The sequence below is a fragment of the Penicillium hordei genome, assembly GCF_028827395.1.
Source record: "Penicillium hordei strain IBT 12815 chromosome Unknown utg000002l_segment0_segment0, whole genome shotgun sequence".
Classification (NCBI taxonomy): Eukaryota; Fungi; Ascomycota; class Eurotiomycetes; order Eurotiales; family Aspergillaceae; genus Penicillium; species Penicillium hordei.
This window is the reverse complement of record NW_026623143.1, coordinates 2189957-2216660: the sequence shown is the minus strand read 5'-3', so window position 1 is coordinate 2216660 and position 26704 is coordinate 2189957. Positions and strand designations below refer to the sequence as shown.

The window sequence follows — 26704 nt, the reverse complement described above, 5'->3', positions numbered from 1 at the left end:
ATTCTATTTTCAGTAACTAGAAGTTGATTCCTTTGCTCTCTTCGGCTGCCTTGAGCAAGACATCCCATGCACCTTCCCGGTCCAGTTTCAGGATATATTCCTCCCCAGCCCACAAACGCCACTGCTCCTCAATTTGATACCCGATAACATGCGTCCCCTCCACACAAGGCCATTCCAGTTTCTCCCCCAGCTTGATCATCCTTGTTCTTCGTGGTTTGAAACACATGTCCAACAGAACACCCTTCTCCGGCCGCGACAGGAACGACTCGAGAATATTAGCTACTGTGAGCTCCGTCTCAGTCTGTGGCTCACAATCCGGCACTGTTCCAACAATGTAGTATGGGCTGGGTAGCTTCTTTGCCTGCTCGAGTGCTTTCACGTGGATGATCGTCGGGACCCGGGTCATCTTTTGCGTGTCGTGAATAAGATTGGCAACTTCCTGGTCGTCGCGATTTAAGACATAGATCGTTGGGCAATGCAAATGTATTGAAAGGGCATAGACAGCTGCACGGCTCGCACCTCCAGCTCCCACAATCAAGGCCGTGGCAAGTGAAGTCACCGATGGCCTCTCGTTCTCATTGCCTTTTTCTAAAAGACAACCCTTGATCCCACGCCAGTCTGTGTTGGTGCCACACATGAGCCGTGGGGTACCACTCTTGTAATAGACATTATTGCAGGCTCCGATCATGGTAGACAGTTCATCCAACTCGTCAACATGTTTCATGATCGAGTTCTTGTATGGCATGGTCACTACCAAGCCGGCTGCGGTCGGTGCCCTTGCAAGCTTGAGCAGGTCATCGATCGTGGGGCATTCAGTTGAGTGGAATGTCCATGGGAGACCGAGGGATTTCGCAATATAGTTGTGCATGCTATAGGCGATAGAGTGGGTGACACCCATTCCCACTAGGTGGAGGGTCATTTCATGGGATTGTGACTGCATCATTGTTGGCCAAGAGAAGATCAGACCTGAGAAAGACACAAATAATATTCTTTTGCGGTAATAACTAAAAAACCTAGGTTTCTACATTCGAACAGTGACATTTATGCGGATGTACGCTACCCGTGTTGCCGGCAATGGGCTCCACAGTCGATTAAATTCATAGCCGACGCGATGTATAGTTCGACATCTACGAATGTGAAAGGGTTTATAACACAGGGTGTAAATCAGCTTAATTATCTATATCAAGTACTTCAGGCTATCATGGCAAAGAATTTCCACATCTTCGGCAAAGGGATATCGTTCAGCGTTTCACACACCATCCACAACGCAGGCTTCCAGCACTATGGCCTCCCCTTTATATACACAATTCACGAGTCCGACAGCATTGATGGAGCCGCTGCATTGGTTGCAAGCGATCATTTTGGCGGGGCGAGTGTCACAATGCCACACAAGCTCCAAGTTCACAAGTTTTGCAACGAGCAAACCGAGACTGCTCGATTAATCGGCGCAATCAACACTCTTATTGTGAAAGAAAATGGGAACAAGCGTATAATCACCGGAGACAACACGGACTGGTCTGGCCTGTGCAGTATTGTGACTGCATACTCGACAAAAAGACAACACCAACTGAACACCGGACTGGTTATTGGAGCCGGGGGCGCATCAAGAGCCGCACTTTATGCTCTGCACAAATCTGGAGTGAAACGAATCTACCTGGTCAATCGAACCTTGGCCACCGCCGAGAAAGTCAAAGACGATTTCAAGTCCGTCTTTAAGATCAAGGTTGTCCCAAGTCTCCAAGATCTTCCAAAGAAGCCAGAAGTTATTATCGGTACTGTGCCCGCAGAGACTACTACAGAGCCTCAGTTCTCCTCGTTGTTTGGGGACCGGGGGTTGTGTGTCGATATGTCATACAAGCCGAGGCAGACACCGCTCTTGACGGCAGCACAACAGAATCAAGGGTGGGACACGGTTACGGGTGTCGAGGTACTGCTCGCACAGGCATTCGACCAGTTTCTACTCTGGACAGGTCTTGAGCCGCCGAGGGAGATTATGGCGGAGGCAATCGTGGCACTTGATAACCAGCGGTCTACTGTGGCTAAGACTGGTATGCTTTAGATTTGGAATTGAGTAAGCCAGATTAGGAAAAATTGACAGGTATAATATGCAATTGCTTGATTTTAAAACAAACAATAATACACTGATCAATTGACGCTCGACACGAGAAATCCCACTCGAATGATTGGATCATCTGGTTGAATAGATTGAGTGCTCGGCTATTTATTCCATTGCTTTTGTGTCAATCGATGTTCTCCCCACACTTAGATTGCCTGAGATAAGTGGATAACTCACGATGTGTCTTCCATTCTGGCAACCCACAAATTGTCGAAGATGCAATTGGCTTAGGTCTTTGATAAATACATCGCCCTTGGGACATTCGATTACCCCAATCGCGGATTTCCTGCTCTAGGATGGGCAGGTTATGACAATTCACTGGAAGCCATCCAGTAGCCGTAGGCTGGATCAGTAGAGCAAGGACATTCAAAACCCAGAACTTGCTATTGCTGCTTCTTCCAGGGCAGTTGAGACTGCTGTCGTAGGACCTTATTACTCTGTCGACGAATGGATGCAGGGGACGAGTGATATCGGCGATTCGGAATAAGCCCGTAAGAAGTGGAGTGTTGAAGATTCCACCGGTATACTCGTGCTCAGGTCTCAACCCAGATCCCGTGTCTACGACGTGGTATGCCATTCCTCCAACGGAATCCGAGTGGAGATACAGACCCCAGTAGAACTCATTGGGCTCGGGTGGTTCCTGCCGGCCTTGGAGAATGACATACAGTCCGCCAACTTTGAGATCTGCAAGAGACATTTGGAGATGACCGGCCGATGCTCGGGAACTTTAACCCTGGGCTTGTTGGCAGTTTGCTTAATCTGCTTGGGCGTTGGGTAGGCACGAGTTGGGTAGCGCTCATTTTATCTTCACAATGAATACAAATCATCGCGGTGATTTCTTAAGAGTCAGGGACTTCAATCTCGGACACATTGTGTTAATTGTTTCAGCTCATGTGCCCAGGAACTTGTACCCCCATAGCCTGTTGCACATCGAACGCGATTCGTGATGGCTTAGGTCCCAGGTCAAGTCAAGTGTGATTCGGTCTTTTTCTTTAGGTGACAAGTGAATCCGTGGTATATTTCCGGCTCTTTTTTTATCTCCTAAGCTAGCTACGATTCCGAGTTCGTCTTTATCTATCTGGTTGATATCAGCACGGAAGCACTCTCCGTGGGTTGTTCTCCACGTGTCTCGATTTCAAATTGCACTTGGCCGTTGGCATGAGAGATTTGGACTGTCGATCCTTCCACACTATGCAAGCCCGGGGGTTTGTTGGTTCTAGGGAGTAATTTTAGTATGTATCACGTTTGTGTGACTTGGCCAGCAGATTTGTCAGTAGATATTGGACAATGGCCACCAATAGTCTTTCCCATCACATCGCTTTGTGCGGCTCATTATCGGTCTTATCATCATCCCGTGGCAGTGCCTTCTAAGCGCTGCCTCGAAACACAGTCCCTCGTACTACTTGCCGGATGCCGACAGATGCATGGTCACCGGAGTCATGATCAATCATAGACCGTGCATCCGTTTGACAGATCATATCAGGATCAGCCCATATTGCAAACCAAACGGATGCAGCCTTACTGATTATCACATCACACCTAAGAATAATCTATGGAATACAATGCCGAAATTTAAATATCGACCAACTAAATAAGTGACCTCGGAATTTGATTCTCGGCTCCTTCCCTTGAGACATCTGTTCGAGTCGATAACGCATACCTGGGTAACACACCCCATGGAATTGAGTTCCGCTCATCCATGGGAAAGGAAAGTGACAGAGTGGCTAAGTCAAGACAGGCATCGCGCCCGGGGCAGAACCGTGGACGGAACATAAAATCACGCAATTTCTTCCAAGGTTTTCTTATCTTTAATGTTGTGACATCCGTAGAAGTCAAGAGTGTGAAAATATAGTAGGTGAAGCGTGTTAAGTGTTATAGACGATTCTCCACCTTGAGGTGATCCAACGCCCAAATGTGACTTTGCACACATCTGCGGGGTCGGATCCAAGTCCCAAGTCGCGGGGTTTGCGCCTGTCAGAGCTAATATAAGCAGTTCGTAAGCAGCCGCCAGCTTCATTAGGCCTAGGAGAACATCGAAGAAAAGAAGTGTGGGAAATGCTACGGATCAAGCTCCCGATCTGCAGCTATTGCCTCCGTGGAAGAAGAAAAAAAAAAAAAAAACGGCCTGACTTGGATCTTAGTAGGGCAATGGCGATCAAGGTGAAAAACCAGTTGATCGGCATCAAACACTCCGATGATTTATATATGATGGGGGTCCAAGAGCGGGACGTTGACAGGAATAGGAATTTTTCCGATGTATCCAATGATCAAAAGTGACAGAGGTGATTGTGTTGCGGCGGGATGATGCAATTATGCAAGGCGGGCGTCTACTGCAAGCCATCCAGGCGTATAAGAAAGTCATGAATATGCGGTGTCGAGGAAACCATACTGTTTGGTGCCCAACATCATTTGAATTGCTATCTGGAGGATTGCTCGTTATTTCCAAACTCAACCTATTGTACAATTGTATAATTGCACTATTCCACTCTTGCACAGCATAGGTGGACATTGGAGGCCAATGCCCCTAAAAGCGCCAAAGAGGGACCCATCTCCACCAGAACGGCAGATCCACTCTGGAGGGACGAACTGGCTGTACAGATGGTACATCTGTACTTCGTATTCGATAGACAATATAAAGGCAGGAATTGCCTACTTAGAGTAGATTACGAGTAAAAGGAGAAGGCATAAGATAATCTCCGCTATATATTGTTGTTAATTGCACGTTGCTTAATGGGGCCGTGGCTTAAGCCAATCAATTTCCTGGTAGAGATATGATTTAGTAGCGTACCAAAGTCATATATATTAGCGAATTGGCTCGAAAGGAGAAGTTGGTTTAGGGAAATAACAGGGCGACAACACTATTATATAGTTCAGGCTACAATAAAAATAAAAAAGCAAGCAAGTAATAAATAAAAAGAAGCATAGAAACATCAAAAAATGAAATTAAAAAAAGGAAAGTAAATATAAAATCTAGCATCATTCAATGGCGCGCATGTCCCCTTTTTCTGGCCCAATCACCAGTTTTCTCCCCACTATCTCCTGAATTTCCCTTTGCCCCTTCTTCCCCTTCTACTTTTTCTGTTTTCTTTAGAAAAGAAACAAGGTCTTGTTTTATTTTAAATCTTTTGTTTACCCCAGAACTTAAGATTTGAACTAAATAGGATATTCTCCACGAAAAGGAAGAAAAGAAGAACCTTGGAAGCTCGTGGTTTTCTCCATTTATTTCTTCCCGCCAGTTCCAACCTCCCGAACTCTCTCCCCCTAATTCTCCCTTTGTTTTTTTTTTTAGAAAAAAACAGGACTTGGAATTCCGCTTTAAATTGTTCGGCGATTCCTTTCTGACTTAATATCTTTTTTTCGTTTCATTATCTCGACCTGAACCTAACTCATAATGGCCTCAAAGGTGAGATTTATCCAATGTCCTTTCGAAGACTTGGTCTGAACATTCCCAATGGCTAACCCCATATTTACCAGTTCCTAAGAGAATACAAGCTGGTGGTTGTCGGTGGTGGTGGCGTCGGAAAGTCCTGCTTGACCATCCAGCTGATCCAGAGTCACTTCGTGGACGAGTACGACCCAACAATTGAAGGTGAGCACTTCGAAAGCACCCCCCAGTTTCATCAGCCGCGCGGATCGTGTCGCGTTTTCCCAGGGGTGTCGGACCCCTAGTTGAACAACAGCTGATTCGGAATCTTCTTCCGTCTACAGATTCCTACCGCAAGCAGTGTGTGATCGATGATGAAGTCGCTTTGTTGGATGTCCTGGATACAGCCGGCCAGGAGGAATACTCGGCTATGCGAGAACAATACATGCGAACTGGCGAGGGATTCCTGCTCATCTACTCCATTACCTCGCGCCAATCCTTCGAAGAAATCATGACCTTCCAACAGCAAATCCTGCGCGTCAAGGACAAGGATTACTTCCCCATCATTGTTGTTGCCAACAAGTGCGATTTGGAAAAGGAGCGTGTGGTCTCCGAGCAGGGTATGTTTCCATATGTTCTCATTTACATCCAACCACCCCTGGACTCTCTCCCTCCCCCCTTGAGTTCTTTCCTCGCAGCCTAAATCCAAATCCTCAACTCCGCTAACAATTCACCGCCTACAGAGGGCGAAGCGCTCGCCCGCCAGTTCGGCTGCAAGTTCATCGAAACATCCGCCAAGTCCCGCATCAACGTCGAGAACGCCTTCTACGACCTCGTCCGCGAGATCCGTCGCTACAACAAGGAAATGTCCTCGTACCCGTCCGGCTCCGGCGCGTTCGGCGCCCGCGCACCAGAGGGCAAGATGGACGTGAGCGAGCCGGGCGAGAGCGCCGGCTGCTGCTCGAAGTGCGTCATCATGTAAAAAAAAACAAAAAGCTCCCCCAACATCAAAATTATCCGAATCGCTGCGATGCCCTTGTCTCGATACAAACCCGAAATCCGAAATACGCAACACATACACATGTCGGGAAGAGTTACGGGAATGGATTTATATGTCCGAGTGGTGCACCCCTTGGAAAAGTTGGATATCTTGTTTTAATCTTTGAATGGCCTTAATCTGCAACCCCCGCCACTCAGATCACAGATGGGAAAATACGGAGACTGCAAACACGAAAGATTGCAAGCTCGAGAAACAGAAAACAACCAAACCAGAAAAAAATACCAAAGAAGAAGTGGCATTGTCGATTGTGTTACGGATGTTTGTGGGTTCTTCAACTCGCATTCTTGATGACTGCCGACCTTGACGCCCAACCTCGTCTCACGAAACATTTTGATTCCCCTTTTGTTGTCCGATTGCGTCTTTGTTTTAGTCCCCTTTTTTTATTATTGTCTTTTTATTGTTCAAGTCTTTGCGAAAGATTCCTGGTGTTTGTTATCTATCGCCTCCTATTATCATTATCCGTGTTGATCCCACGAGACGACACGGCTGTCAATATATGTTCTTTCAGGGCAAGGTGGATTCCTTGCGTTCCATCATTGCGGCGTTTACCCTTGTTCTTTAGTATGGTCGTCCTGGTATACTGGTTGTTCTATTTATCGTCGAGTGCTCTGCGTATGAATATGTATGCCCATCTATCCCCGATGGTGCAATCTATTCGGTCTGATCCCTACGGCTACTGCTTCAATATCAATGTTGGCAAAGGTTCCCTGCTTACAGACCTACTATGACAGCTCCTAGATCATAGGCTGCTCTTAATGCAGTTATCTCGCTTATAGCTTCGTGCGTTAATCTAGCCTGGTTTATAATAACATGTTTGACACTCTAGCTGAAATATGCATGTGGAATGGGTATGCTCTATATGCCGCGCGTAATTCAAGCGTAGCAGTTTACTCCCAGAATAACCTATGCGATAAACAAACTACTGGCTGTAGACATGCTCCGAGTCGGACGGAGGATCCAACTCATCCTCCTTAGCAACCCGCTTACCCTGCACATTCTCCTCAACCTCACTAGTCAACGACTCCATGTAAGCCTTATCCGCCCCGACCAATGTAACAGTATTACGCTTTTTGCCCCAACGCGGATAGCTGCCAACCTTGATCCCCCGAGGCCCAACCTTAGCCGCCAGCTCAGTCAGGTACGGCGCCACTGCACTCTCAGGCAACGGCGTACTGAACATCAAGCGGAATGTCCCCTTGCCTTCCGGGTCGGTCAAACGGGGAATAAGCGAGGGCTTCAAGCTCAGAAGCAAGCGCTCAAAGAGCCTCGGCACGCCGGGCAGGATGTGCACGTTGCCGTTCACCACTGCGATCGGCACCCACAGGTCGTCGGCGACAAACACAGCCTGTGACTCGGCGGGGAGCTTCGGGTCGAACGGCAGCTCGACCATGCGCAACTTGGCGGTCAGGCCTGGCGAAGGTGTATCCCAGTCGAAGTTGAGTTGCATAGGGTGGGGCTTGGAGAGGCGCTTCATGCGCTCGAAGGCCGGCTGGTGTAGTTTCAGCTTTAGGTCGAATGCCTTGGCGATTGCGGAGTATGTGATATCATCGTGTCTGTAAATGGGGCATATGTGTTAGCTGCGTGTTATACGAAGCACCCGCGTTGCTTGCGTTTTGTCGGTGTGTATGCGTTGCTCTTGGACGTTGGGAAACTAGGGACGAGGCTGTAACGCACGTGGGCCCGATGCCACCGCTGGTGACGACGAAGTCGTAGCGGGAGCTCATGCGTCGTACCGCTTCTATTATATCTTCTTCGTCATCGGGGATGACCTCGACTCGCTTCAGTTCGATGCCGAGCGAGAAGCAGAACTTGGCTAGGTACGGCGAATTGGTGTCGATGGTCTAAGGTTGGGTTGAAGTAACGTTAGAATCCTTGTTCTTTCCATGATGGAGCCTGAGGATATTTCAAATTACCTTTCCACCGAGAACCTCATCGCCAATGATGAGGCATGCTGCCGTGTGGATGGGCTTCGTGTGCGCGGCTGATGTCATCGCAGAAGGACCTGAGCGAGGGGCCAGGGACGGGGTCAAGAAGGAGGGGCTGGTGAGACGATAAGGACTAAATGGGCGTGATAAGTGTCGCGTCAGTAGATTCAGTCGGCTGAGCATAGAGATATATGTAGAGGAATGATTTGGTGTCTGGGTTGTTCAAAGCGTGCATGAAGTGAAGTGGGGGAACAGGGAAACTCCGCCCGCATTTCCACCGTCTGGCCTCACATTCCTACAGCCTTCTCCGTTTTTTCAAGTCGGAGATATCAAGTACCATCTTTATTCAGTGCATTATTAGCACTAGGCTCAGGACTTTTGTTTACTTGACTTCTCTGCGTGTCCCACGGTCGACGTCCAAATGGTGAGATGCCTCCCCGCACCAGGTTGATTGGCATAGGCCATGCGAACTGCTCGCGAGTTTCCCCCATCAAGTGCTGACTGCTGAGTTATGGTAGTCTGATTCACGACTATATTCGTTCTCTCCTGAGACCAAGGAGAAGCTGCGCAAGTTTCGTCTGGGCACATCCAGGGCCAAGGATGCACAAGCTATCATCTGTATGGGCCCCTAAATCTGCGCAATCCCACGTCTCCCGTGCGTTTCGACAGAAGCTGGGTTGTATAGCACGTACATAGTGCCAGAACAACCATAGCCATGTCGATATCATTTCCTGAATTTCAAGCTGACAAGTGGCGCGTGATAGATATTATTGATGCAAAGTCCCAGGAGATCCGGCCACAAGACGATGAAATTTACTCCAACATGGAAGATCTAGCCGATGATCTTCCCGAATCCTCGCCACGGTTCATTCTCCTCAGTCACCCCATGACCACCGTAAGTTGTCTATCAACAATGCAGGCTTGGTCTCCGTCGTATGACACACGTACTAATGAGATATGCACTCACAGAAAGACGGACGTCCCTCAGTCCCTTATGTTCTCCTCTACTGGCTCCCGGAAAACTGCAACCCGATGCAACGCATGTCGTATGCAAATGCAGTGGAGCTGATGCGCACCAGTGCTCAAGTCAACCGGGTGATTGAAGTGGAGGCCGATGAAGATATCATCAACATCAAGTCCAAACTGACCGGGTCGGACTAAACCGCCTCGGCTAGTGAATGCGTCTCTTGATTGGAGAGCATGTCTGTCGGTGGATTGATGAGCATATACCTGAGGCGTGGGATTTGTATAGAGGGCGTTTTGTTTTTCGGGTTTTGCGGATTGGCTGGATCCTATTGGCTTGTAATCGCCGCCCGTGCACACAGGCACTTCCGCGGGTGTTGAATGTACTTCTGGAATTCGAAATCTGACATGCACTTGGCTTCCCAGACTAGCCAAATTCCCGGGATCTCAAGCTGGTGTCGATCACACAAGAGCATGGTCCCTGAAACGGAACTTATGATCTATCAACCAGATGATTATCAACAGCGCAGTTCGTATACTCGAACTAGTGGTAGATCTCACGAGTTGTGTACTCTCAAATAAACCTGTTTGAAGAGAGTGGCCAAGGCGCATCATTCGGGCCGGCCTATGCTCACCTAGGCTCAATGGGCCGACGCTGCAGTTAATTAGCACTGTATGGCTCGGGGCTGGATAACAAAACCCTTATAATAGGTTTTTTCTTTTTTTTTTCTCTCTTACTATTGCCGTCCTTCATTCACGAATGGCCGGTTCTTCTAGCCAGAGGGGCGTGCCCTGCATCTCTCCAGCTAAGCCATCGATCGCCGCCAGCCACGGATGAAAAGCCAGGCCGATCGATGCAACTAGACCTAGTGCTCATCAAGGAATCAAGCCAGCTATCTCAGCACGAAAATCTTTTCAATCTCACAAGACTTTTGGGGGCCGATGATGATCTTCGTAGATGGTAATTCATACGCTCGTATGACTTCACTAGTCCCATCATGTATGTGGCTGTTGAAGAAGATTCCAGGGCTTCTGATGGATACAATTGGTGGCTTGTTCCTCTTTCTTGCAATGTGTTGGTTGAAGTGGACATGCAATATGCATCAGAGTGGTTGATTGGTCCCTCCATAAATGTGATCGCCCACTGCGAAGTGTTCTTACTCTCCACCGTTTGATAAACTCTGATTTTCTTGTTGAGCTGGAAGTTGGTCGGTTGGTTTGGGGCCTGTGTTACACAGGTTACAGGTTGGTCTAGAAGTTCATGGGGCCGATACTAGTCGAGATGTTGTTTACTACATGCGAAAAGTCAAAGATCCTTTACAATGTTTGCAGTTTGTAGATACATTGTACACCATATCGTGATACTAATGGCCATACAGTTCATGTTTGTTTTTATAGACCAATAGGATGTGCAAAGGGGCGAGAACACGACGATTTGTGCGATCTGGAATGGCGGTGGCAAAGCGGGCGTGTCACCCGCCTGTGGCTTTAACCCAGGGCCATTGCGCCGGGTCGAGTGATCATGCACGATAATTGGAACAGTGACATGTAGACTGTATAAAGTGAGGCGACAGGATATCTAAATAGCTTGGAAGAATATAATGTTTCAGAGCATTATTAGCATACATGAAGTGTAGAGTACTGTCTATGGCAGATGAGAGGCTAAAATTAGGGATTACAATGCTCAGGATACACCATACAGTATACATTGTATTTATGTATTTATGTACTTATGTATTGTTCCATTCTGCGTATCAAATTGTGCAGGTCTATACTTCCGTGTACATGGGAATGGGACGGGTCATTCATGCTTACTGCATGCAGAAGGCCCCCTGGGATACTCCAAGTCCAAGTATGTTCCAGATACGATATGTGATTGTATCCAAGTACATGTATTTACTAGATTAACAGATATAAAAACAGATATAAACACCGATGCCCAAGTGATATATACAGATATATACAGTATCTTATATCTTTCAACCTTGGAAGGCCAAGCCAGTACCAAGGATACAACCTACTACATACACCACCACGTCCCTGGGACTAGCGATCCGACCGCCAAATACTCCACTCTCGCCCGTCCCATTAGACCCACTTTAGCTAGGGAAATTCATTTCCGTTTGCTTTTGCTTTTTCCTTTTTCCCAAGGGGCTGGCTCTACAACATAGATTCTATAAGAAAATAATCTTATCCCGGGTTTCCCAGCTTGAGAAAGCCGTTTTAAGCCCACCTTCATTGCAGGGGTTCCAAACCTGATAAGGCTAAGGACAATTGACTAAATGCCCACTGAAGGACAAAGTTCGAAAATGAGATGATCAACGGCTGAGTTACGTTTGCTACTGCAGTAGTGCATATCCTCGGGTCGAAGTCACTTCCATTACAAAGTATTGTCAGCATTGTGCTTTTCTTTTCATTTGATGCATTTCATCACTTGCGGAGTAAATCGTAAATCGTCAGACGAACCACTCGTATTTATACTTTTGTACTTTGCGCTTTGGGATGCCCGTGTCATGCATCATGCATGGCCTCTTGTGGTCCAATCGTCGGGGAGATGCCCGTGTGTCAAAAGTTCTTTCTTTTGCCACCTTTCAGTACCGGAATGATTGCATAGCCTTCTGGATTATGCATGGACTTCTTCGATCCTAGGTAACAATACTTTAGTCAGCACTATAAACGTACACTATTGTACAGACAGAAAAGAAAAGGTACCCTATCAATGAAAATAATGAATTTTACCGAGTATATACGAGTACTTATCTCCAATCCAGTAACATCCAGTGACAATCCCTTTGTCCATGTTGTGTGATGTACATCGTACAAGTTACTAGAATACACAAAGGCCATGAAGAAAAGATCAAACTCTATCCATAAATAAATTCGGCATATCGACAGCCATTCAAATCCCGGCTTCGAAGGAACTGAATAACCTCGAAGAAATCAAAGACACGCTCATGACTCATGTGGCCCTCAACCATTTCATCCCCGATCCGCTCCCACTGATAGACCAATAAATTAGCTGTTTGTGGAAAGGCAGCCGGGATGGCGGGTGCTACCGTAGGGAGACCTGGAGCCAGATGTCACTCCTCTCCGGTGCCCCCGGCCCACCTGTGGGCTGGAGGCTTCATATGCCACGCCCTCGGTCAACCGCCGGGGATGGAACGCTACATAAAGGTACCAAGTACTTCCGTACTTTCTTACATTTGTACTGAATATGACGAAACATAAACGTTGCCCTGTGAAGGTAGTGTGAAGGTAGTTCAGGACGGAAGGCCAGACGAACCAATGACGTGCCAAGAAACAGGGGGCCCCATGTCAGATGCGCGCCAGGGGCCAGTTAAATGGCACGCTATTCTCGGATATGAGTTGTTATGGAGAAAATCTCCTGAAGCCGTAGAGAGTTTCGAGGCCAAAGCCATTTTCTTTTTTTTTTTACGGTGTTACCGGGTTGGAGGAGAAAGAGTGGGGATGCACATCAGAGACTAAATAGGACATGTCGGAGTTACCAGGGCTTTGTACCCAGTTATCATATGACCGTTACTTGATGATCGGTACCTCCCTATAATGGTTAGTATGGAGAAATACTTGTAGTCATGTATTTTTCCACTATACCCGGAGAAATAGCACTTTTATCGTCCAAAGAAATGACAAAAAACACATAAAAACACTTTTTTAAAGTAAAATAAAATCAAATTGATTCAATAGCATCCCAATCCATCCGAGTCCACAGGACCACAGTATCGGAATCCCCACGTCTGAGCTTTGGACTTTTTTTTTTATACAATTTGTTATACAATACCTCTTTTCGGTATTATAGTTTGATTCCTGACTCGATTCTCTATAATAATTGGGTTGTCCCTACTTTTCTCTCCTGTCAACTTCTGCACGGAAATCACACCTCCGGTCCACTTTGATATCCTTCACACTGGTCATATTTTGTGTGGAATGAATCCCGACACTCTGGATACCAGCAAAGCAATCGTCATTATATTCTAGTTCGATTGAATGATGGCTCAAGATGGTCGTTCCGAAGACAAGCCAGAGGGCTTCTCTAAATACCTTAAGCGTATGAAGACCGTCCTCCGTCCTCGGTCAATGTCCAAACGACAATCTATGACTCCTGGAGTAGCTGCTGCGACCGAAACTACGTACGATATACATGATTCTTCTACTTCGGCCCTATATACTAACTAGTATTGCCTAGATATAGTGCACCAGAGGCAATACCACCACCTGTAACATCGACACCGGAACCAGCTCCAGCTCCAGTACCAGTCCCAGCCCCAGCCCCAGCACCAGCCCAAGAGCTCAGCCAACCAGGTCCTGTCATGATCACCAACTACAGTACGACTCAGCACGAAAAGGCGCGTGCCCTCTTGGCCAAATATGGCCTGACTGTCGATACCAGCGACTGGAAGACACCCCCGGAGCTCCAGATAACCCGTGTAACGAAGCCAATCCGCATGCGAGTACGCCGTACCTGCCATCGCTGCGAGACAACCTTCGGCGCAGAGAAAGTGTGTGTTAACTGTCAGCACACCCGTTGCACAAAGTGTCCCAGACACCCAGCCGCCCGCAACCAGGATGGCGAGCCGTCAACCCGCAAGCCTAAGCTTCCAGAGACCTACGTCCACCAACCCCGTCTGTTCCCCAGGACCTCGCACCTCAAGCTCAGCACAACCAAGGAGATCTCGTTGAAGATGCCGTCGCCCACCGGCGGCCGGGATTTCGTCCAGCGGCCGGTGCGCCAGCGTGTCCACCGTTACTGTCACTTCTGCGCCTCGCTCTTTACCCCCGGCACCAAGGAATGCCCGAGTTGTAGCCATGTGCGCTGCAAGATATGCCCGCGGAACCCGGCTAAACTTGATAAATATCCTGATGGCTATGCGGGCGACGCCGATCCGCCAAAACCTAAACCCGAGCGCACGTTCAAAAAGCCTCGTCGCAGAGTCCACTATGTATGTCATGTCTGTGAGACTTGGTTCCAGGGTAATGCGAACACTTGCTTGAATTGCGGACAGGCGAAGTGTGATGAAACTAAACGAATTCCGTACGTGTGATATCAACCCTACAACATGTGTGGCTTGGGGATTTCTTACTAACATTCAATTTCTTTTCTTAGACCTAAGAAGGTCAAGCCAGAAACAAGCCCCGAGGTTCTTAGGAGTATTGAAGAGAAACTAGCAGCCATGGCGCTTGAACACAGACCAGACAGTGCTGAAGCGGCGGCTTGAGGTTAGAACACACACACATTACAGCCGACCAACACAATCCTTTATGATATACCCCGTTTACCACTGATTTTATCTCCCACGTTATTCATACTGTCTCAAACTCGATCCATCCTGATGATATGCTTTATTTTTATATGTTGGGGTCCTACCCAAGACAGAACAGAACATACGTAAAATACCCATGGGATCGATGGCATTAATTTCTGCACATCGAACGAACTCATTTCCCTGAACGGGGTCAGCTCCAGGACTCTGCACGGAACTAAACTACCAACACCCATCTTTCCAAATTTCTAGGTTACGCATCCCTGCGCATACGCCCTCAACACAGATCCAGATGGTGTGTACATTCCCAAAACACCCAGGGGCGGACGTGCATATCGTGTAATTACTACCCACTACTTTGTAAACATGCGGGACGTATGGCTTGACGTACACATGTAAGTAAGATACTACTTTCCGGGTTCGCAGCTGTCAGGAGATAAAACTCGGTGGCAAGGCCAAATACAGACAAACAAAAGACCGTCCACTTCGCCACAAAATTAGACTGCATCGCGCCCAGTTTCCGTTTCCCGGGATATTGGACGTCATTCCACACCGGACATGATTTCCAGCCAAAACAAAAGAACGATGCAGCAAACCCCTCCATAATCCCAACGGCGTTTATCCCTAGCCTACACGGCCCCTAGTCTAGTTCCATAATAATGTTCATACGTCATGCTACAATGTGGAGACATGCATGTGCAATTGCCTCGTCTAAATCGTGCATCATGTCTACTTTTTGCCTTCTATCGTCTATCTGGCACCCATCTCAATGATTCCAAATTTGTTCCACCCGGTTCCCCGGGCTAATCTTTACTGTCAAATTGGTGTGGGTTGCACAGCGCCACGGAAGGTGAGCACAAACCGGAACTCTTTCCGTCGACGCATTTCAGAGTAGTCTCGGCCGAAGAGGACTTACATCGTACCACATATGAAACGAATATACGGTTCTAACCTTGGAGTATCTAGCGTTGTAAATGACTTTGGGAAGGGTGGATAAGTGTGAGAAACACAGCCCGTTTGGACGGTCCGAGCCTTTATTGTTTTCTCTTTTTATACATAGACTGGACCCAGTTGAGAGTGGTGCATATATTTGACAGCGGGACAATTACCAAGCATTTGATACTCCGTTTTCCATGCAACGTTGCACTATTTAGTTTTCGTTGCCAGGATTGTTTTCCACAAGAGCGGAGTACTTAAGCCATGAAGTTAGACAATACATAATAGTGTATAGTGGGGCAAATGCGACGGAATATACGGAGTAGGGTGATGGGTATTGGCCTGGAAAAATCTCCCATAGCAGCTGATATCTTGATTTCCAGGACTCTTGAGTTCAATCAGACAGTTTCCTGTTGTATGGATCGGTGTACTCTGACTGGTGTGTAGGCTTGAAGGTTTGAAGAGGATTGATATTTCGTCGTATTTGACAAATTAACTAGCTTATCATTTGGTCAGGCTAGTTCTCTAAATGGTCCAGTTCGAGATCTATACGATATAGGGGTTTCTTTTTTTTCTTTTTTTCTTTTTCCCGCTAACAAAAGTACCATACCCCCTGTTACTTATCCATAATTCGGGAGATCCCCCGTCCTCACTATGGAGTACCAGCCACGGAGTAACCGAGTATGTAAACTACTGCAGGGAAATAACTGCATAGGGCATAAACCCGGAAGTCCGGATACGGAAGGGCTACCCGCTGTCACAACGCATTATCGTACAGAACATCCAGATTGTTGGGTTACGGGGTCTGCATTTTTCTCAAATCCCGAGGCCTAGACACAGTTTACTCATGTGTTCGGTCAAAAGTACCTGAAATTTATGCACGGAGGATAATACCGCCAATAAATCAGGGGGAGAAAGGTCGCTTCGGAGCAAGAGTGGGCAACCCGGCTCCATAGCGCTGGGAACTGAGCGGCTGGGTGAATGCGACCGAAAGGTGTCTTTTTTTTAAATAAAAAAAAAATTTAATAGTCGCTGGGGGCTGGAGACTAGAATCCATTCCAACGGTCAACTAACCCAATCAAGAAATTATTTCGGTCTTTTTGTTCATTGTTCCACTCCATAGTGGGTGGGAATACGCCAGCTGGCCGAGACCGGTCAGGCAAAAATGTTTTTGACACGCTGTCATTACTGAAAGATCCGAAATAACAGAATTTCTGCAGTTGTCAACACAGTAGTCACTACAGTTCGAAGTATATAAGCTACTGAATCTGGTAGATTGTGATCGACAGAGTATGTGAGAACAGGCTGCCATGTTGGAGTAACCGTTTGGCCCATTCAATATTCAATGAGGTTAGAACCTCTACTACATCTAGATCTTGGCACGTCAATAACCAGGATGTCGGATTGCACTATACCACTTTCTAATTTAGGGATAATGTGTAATGTGTCACATGGTGCATCGCCTATGGGTATTAATTAGTATTGAAGAGGACATCTGGACTCTTCCCAAAGGCCCCTGCTTCTATATTTGTCATATTTGATCTCGATGATACCGTCCACGGGTGGAAATAAAGATGATGCCTCTGTACGGAGTATGGAGTGTCCGCGACCGAACTGAACTGTCTTTACCAAAGCACCGGGTTGAAGAATTGGAGCTGTCGTGCCTTTAGAAGATTTGAACCACCAGTTTGAAGAATATATCTCCCTTAATCTACTTAAAGTTTATCTCCATGGGTCAAGGGGTTGATTTAAAGTAGACCCTCTTACCCAAAGAAGTGTAGTATGTAGTACACTCCTTGGGTTTAGTGGATTCGATTGTTTCTGCTAGTTTTACCCCTTGTCGAGGCTATCACTTATGCTTCTGTTTGCTATTCTGATGGGCAATCTCCATAGACGTACGCTCGGCTATCTTAATTTGAGGGATGTGATACATACAAATAGCCCCTGCCAAAAACAATATTTTTGTACCTTCCCGATTTGGAAGACTTGAGGGTGAAGCCAGGTGTTTTGTCTTGTTCGTATTAACTCCATACATACCATGGCTATAGATCATCTATAGAGATGGCCTCTTTTCTAACGAGGTGTCTATGTTAACACGCTACTTGCAAACGCGTTGAATTCCAGGTAACTTATTCCAATGTTCCAGATATGGACTATCCACAATAACTTTAGATTAATGCTAGACCTTGATCCTCCGACTTGGTTGCTCCGTCCCTGCAGACTTCTCAAAATCAATATCATTAACACGATCCACCCGACGACTCAAAGCCCGCCGAATAATCCAGTCCTTGCTATTGATTTCCTCTTCAGTCTCACCATCCTCCACAAAAGGGATCCGATCTGATCCTTCCAGCCGGCGCAACATCACACTATCCTCGGGTCGTGCAAAGTACACGAGACTGTACCGCGTCGACTCAGCCTGGAGCCCCGGTGGTGCCACAACCCGGTGAATGTTCGACCGAAATAACCCATTCGTAAACTTAACCATTGCATCCCCAAGGTTTACAATCGCATGACCAGGAAGTGGTCTGACATAGACCCATTCGGCATCGGCACCGGGCGGTAGCACTTGCAGTCCCCCCAGTCGGTTGAAAAGAACAGTCACGCTTCCGAAGTCGGTGTGCTGGCCCAGCGCCGTACGTCTGTCGTCTACTGGCTGTGGGGGGGCTTTGACGAATCGCACCTGGTCGCCGCTTACAGCTTGTTGTCGGTGTAAATTAGACAGTGTGTCTTTTGGTAGGGCAAGTTGGTCGTTCAGGATGTCCAGAATTAGGGTTACGATTGCATGTGACCTTCGCATAAATGATCCCATCCGGGCTCGGCTTTTATTCAGGGTCTCTGGTGCTGGCAGAGGATAACTGATGCCCATAATATCGTCTTTGGAAACCTGTAGATAGTTGTGTCAACTGCTGTGAAGGTCCAGGTGGATGTGCTCAGTGCTGACGTACATTGTAGAACTCATTCCGGTCTGGGTTCCCCTGTTTGTCAACCACCATAGCTCCATGCGCTTTGTATCCAAAGTACGAGTTCTGGCCGCTAAAATCATACTGATTCTTCTCCTCGAGGCTCAGCTCAAATAGTCTCTCGCCAACTTGGAACAGATTATCTGCGTCGCCGAGGAGCGATGAGCCTTGATCTGAGTCTGATAAATCGAGATAGAAGAACCCAATGTCTGTAGATGCTTGGAATAGCATTCTGTACTCTGTAGGGTCACCTGCTAGCAGCTTTCCCGATGACAGTCTAAGAAGGGGGGCTGTAGAGACATCATCTGGGAACGGTGGAATCTCTGGGAAGTTGTTGGGGATGTCCTTTTGCTCGGCCTGGGACTGCATGTTGGTATAAGCAAAATCAGGGGAGTCAATAGTAGACAATAACTATATCAAATTCTTTTTGGAGATGTGCTACCACACTTTTAACGTGTGGGAGGGGTATTGGTTCTACTATATATTGAGCTTGAGTCAAATACGTTATATGCGGGGAAGTATCAAAGAGCCGAGGCATGATCTAATCCCATTTACTGAGAGAGGGAGAGAGAGAGTGTGTGTAATATCCGGGAATAAATCAGAATATACAAAATAGGAAATCCGATTTGGATAATGTTCAAATAATGTATATAAAGTGGTTATTTATGCTGTTAATTTATAGGTGGTCTCCTTATCTTATCGGTGTGTGACATCAAATAATTTTTCTCCAACCTCCAACAACACATTCCACGAACCACCAACTCCCAGTCTACAAAAGCCACACCAAGATCCAAGATAACACAAAATGGCCTCCTCGCCAGCCCCGAAAACCCACATCGCGCACACCCTTCTCTCCCGCGCCCACTCCCCAGACAGCGCAACGCAACAATTCACTGAGCGCATCAAACAAAAACCACTCTTCCTCCGCGCAACCTCCCCCTCAGCATCCGACAACCGGTCCCGACGCCGCCTTCACCGCCTACGCAAGAAAGAATACTTCCTCCGACACCAGAAACCGCAACCGCTGTCAGCACGCGAAAAGCGCAAGTCAGGGCTGTACGACCTACCTAAGGAAGAATGTAAATACGCCATTTTCAAGGGCCTGCATGAGCTGTGGGTCGGATATATGCAGAAGATCCTGGATGTGAAGGCCGGAGCATGTGGCCATGTTTCGCCGGCCACGCATGGAAGTAAGCTGGTGAGTGCGGATTACCATGGGGCTGAGGTCGAGGTTGTCAGGAGTGGGTGTGCTGGGAGGGTTGGTACTAAGGGGATTGTGGTACGGGATACGAAGTTTACGTTCGTTATTGTTACCGAGAAGGATGAGATGAAGAGTGAGTTTTGACTCGTTGAGTGGGAAATGAAAGGGATCATGCTGACCTGGTTCTCTTTGTACAGCTATACCGAAAGAGCACACTATCTTCCGGTTCACGGTGCCCGTGCCAGCGCCATCTGAGGGTGCGCAAGATCAGCAGACTCAGTCTGATGCGAAAGCGCCCAAGCCGTTGGTTTTCGAGCTGCATGGAAACCAGTTCGAGAATCGGCCGGTGGACAGAGCTAATAAGAAGTTCAAGTGGAGGAACGTCGATTACATTTGAGACGGCGGTCATGCTGTCTGGTTCTCGTCAATTTACTACTGATGGAATTGACTGCTCAAACGTGAAGCGGCTTCTAGCGTTACAAGTACGCTCGGCTACCTGCGCCCCGGACTCCGAGTCTTTGACATTCCAGCTTCATACCGATACTTTGGATGCTCTATCAAAATAGACCCAGCCTTGCTTCGCCAAGCTCACTGCATGATACCACAGCGCGCAATGTAGCACCCTAACGCGAAAAGGCACACATCCCCTATCCAACAAAGGAAAGAGCGCCGAGCCCAAGATTTCAGCTCGAATAACCCATTAAGTCATCAGGGGGGGACTGTCAATTGGATAACGATGTTTATGAAGAAATTTTACGCTCTATCCCCAATAAGTTAACTAGAAATAGGCGAAACATACCATCTATAAGTGTAACATAATACTACAGATTTACTAGGACAATCAGTCTAATGTGTAAATATTCATTTGATGAATAATTTTCTGCGAGTGGCATCATGGTCATATGATATGCTATTTCCAGTTAGGCAATGCATGGATAGACTAGAGACATATCGACCCTTCTCAACCACATGTTGTTTGCCCTTCCAAGCCTCCTACCTAAGTCGCTAGAAGGCGAAGCCATGGTAGACCACCTTTGGGGCGGGGATATCATGGATCTTTGTTGATCGAGGATTATCCAAATCGCCGGGGTGGTTCTTTGCCTGGTTCAATGAAATCAGACACAGTTGGAAGTCGTGCATCTCGTACGAGGAACCCGAAGGCAGGCAAGAACGACTGGGTAGCGTGGTGCATGAGTTCCATGGAACTCTTGCGACGGCAAATCAAAGCTATAAGCTTGATAGATGGGAAATCAAAACAAATGAAGGGTATGAAACCCTTCATGTCCTTTCATATCTCACATTCCAGCCCACTCGAGACTGAAAGCCCGCACAGTATCCACACGATCAGCCTCCGAATCGACCTCATCGATTTCCTTCTGCGCTCCGCCAATCAAAAAACCCTTCTTTACACCAGTGCCCAGTCTGCCGCCGACAACGAGATCCATGAGATTGATATTCTGGTCCCAGTCGTAGGACACCACGAGGAAGTGCGAGTGGAAGCGCAGCGGATCACCCGGGTAAGCCATGTACTGGCACCCAAAGCGGAGGCCGGGGGAGAGGAAGTATCCTCTGGAGTGGAGGTGGGCGAAGAGAGGATATGAGGGTGGAACCACGGGTGCTTCAAGGTAGCTCGAGGGTGAAGGCGTGGGAAGAGGCGGGTAGGATGTTGCGGGGGTAATGGCCGTTGCGGCCTGAGAGGGTACACTCGTTGAGGGGGTGGATGGAGACGATGAGCGATCCTCTGTGTTGAAGAGGTCAACGATGGCAGCGTTCTTCGGCGACGGGGTGGAAGCAGCCTCATCAGGAACCGTAGGTGTCTGGGCGGCAGCCGCAGCATTGGCTTTGGCCTTGGCATTCGCTTTCTTTTCTTCTATTTTTTTCAAGGTCTGTTCTCGGTTGCGCTCTTTGCGATCCAACTGGATGCGCGAGACGTGCAGACCTTGGGATTCAAGGTCGCGCAAGTACCGCCTGCGATCTTCTTCTAAGAGGGTATTCATGCCGTCGTGTGCCTTGGCTTCGTCTACGATGCAAGCTACACCCTTGTCCACTAACAGCCGTGCCTCCTCGGGCATCAGCTGCAGAGGGAGACCCAGGAAGACATTCTGCTGAGGGATCTGCGGCAGCGTCCCGATGAGCACACCGCAGATGTGATGCTCACGTCGCAGGTATGTCACGGCGTCAATTGAGAACAACAGGTATCTACCGGATACATAGGAGATCGGAATGGGAAGGTCTGGTTGGAAGTCCATTTTTTCTTTTTTGATTTGAGATTTGTGGGATTTTCTTCTTTCAAAAATTCTGTGGCAAGGACAGTTAGCGTTTGTCCAATATGCAAATATGCAGGTTTCCAGCAAGGTAGATTTGAGTATCGCGATTCATTTTCCAGTACGTTTCTCAGCAAGCACTCAGTGACGTATCAAAGAGCTTCAGGGGATTGACAGATTGTAGTTAAATAATCATGCGAGATGGGAGGTTGATGGGAGACATGAGGGTGAAGCTTACCATTAAACAAGTATTAGAGTGTCGAGAACATAATCAAACACCTGGGATTGCTTTCTGATTTGACCAGTAAAGCCAGGGTTGATTGCAGAGGGAAAAGAAGAAGAGAAGAGCAAAAAGAAAAAAAGAAAAGGAAAAGCTGAGCATATACGCTAGCCCCCTTTAGGAATAGTCAATCTTGGCAAGGGAACTGCTGAGTATCACTGTGTTTATCATCTTCTTCATTGGCATTCGTTGAGTATTCTATATTTCTTCTTTTATACTGTGGCATCATGGGTTTCTTGCTACTGCTGTTCCTGGTATTCTTTGCACCCATGATACTCTTTGTCGGTCAGTATTGCGCAGCATCCGTTTTTAGTCCCGACCGCATTACTAACACCAAACAGCATGGCTTGCAGCTTCATCCTGCTTGGGGAACCGCCTCCGTTCTGTACGGCCAGGATTGGATGGATATGGAGCAAGCTACCTCCGCACAATGGCCAACTCGGGTCCAGCTATGTCCGAGCAGATCGAGATGGACGATATGCTAGCAGAACCAGGGACCCACCGACACTTCGAGGAGGATGATTGAGTCTAGGGACTCACACCAATCGTCAAGCATCTCAGAATTCAAGATCAGATTTCTTGGGCTTTCCGCCGGGGGCCGACGCATCTTGCGCCTCTGTGTCTCCTTCGGCTGGCGGCAGACTGAATGGTTTAATCTCGAATCGCCGGCGGCTCAGAATAAACGCCCAATCTTGTCCAACGTTTTGATCGCTTCCACCTCCACGCTCATGCAAAACTGGAAGCCGATGCGTCTTAAGCATACCCTGTGGTGGTTCTTCTTGTGCGGTCGCCGCTCCCGAGGTAGCCATGGCATCCGCGGAGTGCGGGAAGGGACAAAGCTCAATGACGCCGTCACTGAGCAGTTCGATCCAGCGAACCAACCCGGATGAGCGGGGGTAGAGAGACAGAGGCATGGTGATCATTGCGGTCACGCGGGCGCTGTGCGCACTCATCAGCGCCTTGAGGGCGTGGAAGAATTGGAGCACATGTTCGGGTTGGCAAGAGTTCGGCGGGTAAATTGTGGGGTTGAGCAGAGAAGGAATGACGATACGGTGGATTGTATTGGCGGTGCTGGATGTGATTGCGGTTTGGAGTCGTTTGAGGATAGCGAGGAATGGTGACTCTTTTGAGGGCGCAAGTGGGATGAAGGTCATATTTGTGATAGACGGATGGGTGAGACGTTTCGTGAGATCAAAGGCATGACAGAAAGCGGGCGCTTCTTTTGCTGCTGTATCCTGTTCCCCAGGATTAGTCGGGGCTATAATGATCAGCATATTGAAGCTAGAAGTATTTTTTTGTTTCAATACTCACCACCCCGCGAACCAGCGACTGCCCCAAACTCGCCCAATCGCTCGTATCGCCATGCAATTTTCATGCGATCATCCTTGCGCCTGTCGGATCTCTTCTCATCCAGGGACTCCGCCGAGCCGATCAGACCAGGCAAACTTCGGCCCCATTGCTCTGGAGCTCCAACCACATGAACCTTCTGCTCTTGGATTACACCTTCCGCCGCATAGTAACGTAGCAATGCGCCCGCAAAATCCGTAGTTCCATTTTCTTCAACCAACAGCAGCTTTCCCATTGGAAGTCCCGCATGGCCTGCAAGAAGATTATCTAGAGAGCGAGTCCCTGTCGAGGTTGTTGGCCGTCCATCATCGGGGGAGGGGCGAATGCCCGGCGTGCTTTCAGGCGCAGCCGGCTGTGCGGTAGCATTGGGAACAGCGTTGCGATCAACTCCAGGAGAAAGACCGATGTTTCGCTTGCGAAAGGACATGATGAATAAGTTCAAATGAAGTTAAAAAAAACCCCCCTAGTAAAGTTATAAGAAGCTGATATCAAACCAACGAAATCGTTATCGGCGGGGACCAAAAGGCGGCAGAAAAAAAAGCTTCAATTCTCCGATCAACCTCTCCACCTCCGACTCCAACTCTTCTCTTCACCACTCTCGCACCACCAACTAGCCATTGCGGGCTTTTGAACCTACGATAATTTGTGTGCGATCATTTGCGCATAATACGCTCTACCAAAACCCACATCTATAGCCCGAAAAACCAGCGGCCGCAACCTTCGTCATGTCCGACCCGCTCCTGTTCGAAGATACCTTCACGATCACCTCGATCAACGCCCAGAAGTATGACCGCGTCTCCCGTCTTACTTGCAACTCGAACGATGCCTCCCTCACTTTCACCCTGGACGTGAACACTGAGCTGTACCCATGTGCGGTCGGCGAGTCACTGTCCCTCGCTCTGGCCTCGACTCTCTCTCTTGACGGCAAGGAGGACACCCGCGCCAGTTGGAGGGAGGTCAGCATGGGTGACCAGACCTTGGCAGATGATTACGATTATGTTTGCCACGGCAAGGTGTACCGCTTTGAGGAGGGTGCCACTAAGGATACCATGTGAGTTTCGTTACTGATGTGTTAGTTCTTGCGGAAACTAACGTTTATATTTTCAGGGCTGTCTTTGTGTCCTTTGGAGGTCTGCTGCTCTACCTTGAGGGTCCCTACAAGAAGCTTGCTCCATTGAGAATCGATCACGTGTACTTGCTGCTTAAGAAATAGGCTTGTCATTGTTGGAACTCTTTTTTTGCTTACGACCTTGGCATAGGATGAGACGGATCTTGAATTGATCTTGAGGCAAAACCCAAATGGGGGAAAAGTCGGTGTATTTAAGCCGGACCGATGTTCATATCGTTCTTATGGGGTGCAGCGCAGGCGTTCTTTGCATTTTGATTTGGGAATACCAATAGATTATCATAACAAACATGATTTTCATGGGATTGATGAGATGAACCTTGATCGCTCGATAACCAAAACCCGTCCAGGGGCAGGTTAAACTCCGTATAGAGCTATAATTGGTGGTGGCAGCCGCACAGTGTGCCTTGATCTCTTTCCTGGCTGTACTATCAAGACTCGAGAGATCACTAATCGATTCGACTCTAGTAGCTCATTTTAATTCTTGTTCACGCTTATAGTAGATGGCAGTGTGTCTGTCACCATGCTTCCATCGAATCATTTGCTATATTGGGGTCACAAGTTTTACAAAGACTGCCTTATCGCGCAAATGGGAAAAGAACCCACGCGAATACAGATTTAAATGCGAGGTGGAGTTCATAGAGCTTATGTTCATGATATCTAAGAGATGTCTCAGGTTATCAAATAATCTACCTCGCACAATGCGAAGCAGTCGGGTACTCCAAACGACGATGCAATCTAGCAACAATCTGCAAGTAATCTGGCTCATTCTCCGGCGTCAGCAACCCATGTCTGACAAAGAAATCAACCATGATATTAGCACAATTGGGCTTGAACTCGCCACGCGCTAAAGCCGCCTTCACCTCCGGAACCGACATCAACTTGAATTCCTCAACCTCATTATCCCCAGGCTTCGGAATAGTCTCAGCATCAAGCCTTAGATCGTATATATACTCAACCTCAGGCTGAATGAGGCCCGTCTCGCCACCCGCGCGCACATCCCGCACATGCGAGTATGTAACACAGCCCGCGGAGAGAGTTGCAGCGCGCACTGCCGCTTCAGGCAAGGAAGCCTCTTCCATAGCTTCGCGGACGATACACTCAAACGGTGTCTCGCCGGTGCACATGCCGCCGGCGACGGTGTTATCAAGGAGACTTGGGTAGGTTTGCTTGTTCTTTGCGCGGCGCGGAACCCAAATCTTGTATCCAGATTCATCCTTCACGTAGCCTGTTAGGTGGGCGCCGTAGGAGACAATGCCGAAGAGCGGGGTTGCGGAGCGCTCCATCTCGAGTAGGAATTCTCCACCTGGGCCGTAGACTGCATAATTCTCATTGCGCCAGCCTTTCAGCACTTCGAATTTGTCTTGCTTCACGGCTTCAGCTATGTCGGCTGCGACGAGCTTGCTCCGGTGTGTCGGGGTGGCTCCTGCGGGTGCCACTAGCGTCACGGTTTGCGCGGTTGAGTCGATGGCCCAGCTTTTGTCCGACCAGGGGAACTTTTCAACGACAGCGTTGAGGATGTAGCCGAGTGTACAGTCGTATCCGGATACTTTGAATGCATGGTAGTTGTTCAGGTTCTCCGTGTATGCGGCGCGATCATCCTCGTAGTAGGGGAAGCTGCGGGGTGTAAGACGAAAACGCGAGTGGAGGGAGTAATCGAGTTGGAAAGCTTTACTTATCGCATTCGCCGACCAGGTCTAAATTTGATTTTGCCATATTCACTTCACTTCTGAATGCAGAAGCGGATCCCAATTGTGAAGTAGAAGTCGAGAGTTGATATACCAGACCTTTGTTTAGCCAAGCCAAACCCTTATCGGCTGACGATAAGGGCAGCCCCTCCTATGTCATTTCATCATCGAAAAACAGGACAAAGAGAAGCT

The 26704-nt window shown here is 48.1% G+C and overlaps 15 protein-coding genes across 15 annotated transcripts; 7 read left to right on the top strand and 8 right to left on the bottom strand.

The window, feature by feature from the left end:
* Positions 1–16: 16 nt before the first annotated feature.
* Positions 17–940, bottom strand: N7537_004133 (shikimate dehydrogenase family protein; the record flags this gene model as incomplete). Its single annotated transcript, XM_056895191.1, has 1 exon — positions 17–940. The coding sequence occupies one exon, from the start codon at positions 938–940 to the stop codon at positions 17–19; it is 924 nt and encodes a 307-aa protein (XP_056754939.1).
* Positions 941–1201: 261 nt separating this feature from the next.
* On the top strand, positions 1202–2059 carry N7537_004132 (shikimate dehydrogenase family protein; the record flags this gene model as incomplete). Its single annotated transcript, XM_056895190.1, has 1 exon — positions 1202–2059. The coding sequence occupies one exon, from the start codon at positions 1202–1204 to the stop codon at positions 2057–2059; it is 858 nt and encodes a 285-aa protein (XP_056754938.1).
* A 181-nt stretch (positions 2060–2240) lies between these two features.
* On the bottom strand, positions 2241–2813 carry N7537_004131 (uncharacterized protein; the record flags this gene model as incomplete). Its single annotated transcript, XM_056895189.1, has 1 exon — positions 2241–2813. The coding sequence occupies one exon, from the start codon at positions 2811–2813 to the stop codon at positions 2241–2243; it is 573 nt and encodes a 190-aa protein (XP_056754937.1).
* Positions 2814–5507: 2694 nt separating this feature from the next.
* On the top strand, positions 5508–6462 carry N7537_004130 (Ras family protein; the record flags this gene model as incomplete). Its single annotated transcript, XM_056895188.1, has 4 exons — positions 5508–5519; positions 5591–5705; positions 5825–6100; positions 6224–6462. The coding sequence occupies 4 exons, from the start codon at positions 5508–5510 to the stop codon at positions 6460–6462; spliced, it is 642 nt and encodes a 213-aa protein (XP_056754936.1).
* Positions 6463–7459: 997 nt separating this feature from the next.
* Positions 7460–8648, bottom strand: N7537_004129 (flavin adenine dinucleotide pyrophosphatase; the record flags this gene model as incomplete). The annotated part of the gene is made up of 3 exons (XM_056895187.1): positions 7460–8093; positions 8215–8381; positions 8454–8648. The coding sequence occupies 3 exons, from the start codon at positions 8646–8648 to the stop codon at positions 7460–7462; spliced, it is 996 nt and encodes a 331-aa protein (XP_056754935.1).
* A 238-nt stretch (positions 8649–8886) lies between these two features.
* Positions 8887–9626, top strand: N7537_004128 (GMF family protein; the record flags this gene model as incomplete). Its single annotated transcript, XM_056895186.1, has 4 exons — positions 8887–8889; positions 8984–9083; positions 9230–9360; positions 9435–9626. 4 exons carry the CDS (start codon positions 8887–8889, stop codon positions 9624–9626), a joined length of 426 nt encoding a protein of 141 aa, XP_056754934.1.
* Positions 9627–13436: 3810 nt separating this feature from the next.
* N7537_004127 (uncharacterized protein) lies at positions 13437–14662 on the top strand (the record flags this gene model as incomplete). The annotated part of the gene is made up of 3 exons (XM_056895185.1): positions 13437–13576; positions 13633–14478; positions 14551–14662. The coding sequence occupies 3 exons, from the start codon at positions 13437–13439 to the stop codon at positions 14660–14662; spliced, it is 1098 nt and encodes a 365-aa protein (XP_056754933.1).
* Positions 14663–17822: 3160 nt separating this feature from the next.
* Positions 17823–18975, bottom strand: N7537_004126 (putative oxidoreductase, 2OG-Fe(II) oxygenase family; the record flags this gene model as incomplete). Its single annotated transcript, XM_056895184.1, has 2 exons — positions 17823–18530; positions 18592–18975. The coding sequence occupies 2 exons, from the start codon at positions 18973–18975 to the stop codon at positions 17823–17825; spliced, it is 1092 nt and encodes a 363-aa protein (XP_056754932.1).
* A 436-nt stretch (positions 18976–19411) lies between these two features.
* N7537_004125 (RNase P/RNase MRP complex subunit) lies at positions 19412–20204 on the top strand (the record flags this gene model as incomplete). The annotated part of the gene is made up of 2 exons (XM_056895183.1): positions 19412–19940; positions 20005–20204. The coding sequence occupies 2 exons, from the start codon at positions 19412–19414 to the stop codon at positions 20202–20204; spliced, it is 729 nt and encodes a 242-aa protein (XP_056754931.1).
* An 898-nt stretch (positions 20205–21102) lies between these two features.
* N7537_004124 (tRNA splicing endonuclease subunit SEN34) lies at positions 21103–22056 on the bottom strand (the record flags this gene model as incomplete). Its single annotated transcript, XM_056895182.1, has 1 exon — positions 21103–22056. The coding sequence occupies one exon, from the start codon at positions 22054–22056 to the stop codon at positions 21103–21105; it is 954 nt and encodes a 317-aa protein (XP_056754930.1).
* A 522-nt stretch (positions 22057–22578) lies between these two features.
* Positions 22579–22877, top strand: N7537_004123 (uncharacterized protein; the record flags this gene model as incomplete). The annotated part of the gene is made up of 2 exons (XM_056895181.1): positions 22579–22636; positions 22693–22877. 2 exons carry the CDS (start codon positions 22579–22581, stop codon positions 22875–22877), a joined length of 243 nt encoding a protein of 80 aa, XP_056754929.1.
* Positions 22878–22908: 31 nt separating this feature from the next.
* N7537_004122 (elongator complex protein 4) lies at positions 22909–24125 on the bottom strand (the record flags this gene model as incomplete). Its single annotated transcript, XM_056895180.1, has 2 exons — positions 22909–23609; positions 23663–24125. 2 exons carry the CDS (start codon positions 24123–24125, stop codon positions 22909–22911), a joined length of 1164 nt encoding a protein of 387 aa, XP_056754928.1.
* Positions 24126–24423: 298 nt separating this feature from the next.
* On the top strand, positions 24424–24911 carry N7537_004121 (DNA-directed RNA polymerase core subunit RPB8; the record flags this gene model as incomplete). Its single annotated transcript, XM_056895179.1, has 2 exons — positions 24424–24749; positions 24806–24911. 2 exons carry the CDS (start codon positions 24424–24426, stop codon positions 24909–24911), a joined length of 432 nt encoding a protein of 143 aa, XP_056754927.1.
* Positions 24912–25035: 124 nt separating this feature from the next.
* Positions 25036–25365, bottom strand: N7537_004120 (uncharacterized protein; the record flags this gene model as incomplete). The annotated part of the gene is made up of 2 exons (XM_056895178.1): positions 25036–25247; positions 25317–25365. 2 exons carry the CDS (start codon positions 25363–25365, stop codon positions 25036–25038), a joined length of 261 nt encoding a protein of 86 aa, XP_056754926.1.
* Positions 25366–25513: 148 nt separating this feature from the next.
* On the bottom strand, positions 25514–26540 carry N7537_004119 (thiamine pyrophosphokinase-related protein; the record flags this gene model as incomplete). The annotated part of the gene is made up of 2 exons (XM_056895177.1): positions 25514–26441; positions 26500–26540. 2 exons carry the CDS (start codon positions 26538–26540, stop codon positions 25514–25516), a joined length of 969 nt encoding a protein of 322 aa, XP_056754925.1.
* Positions 26541–26704: the final 164 nt, after the last annotated feature.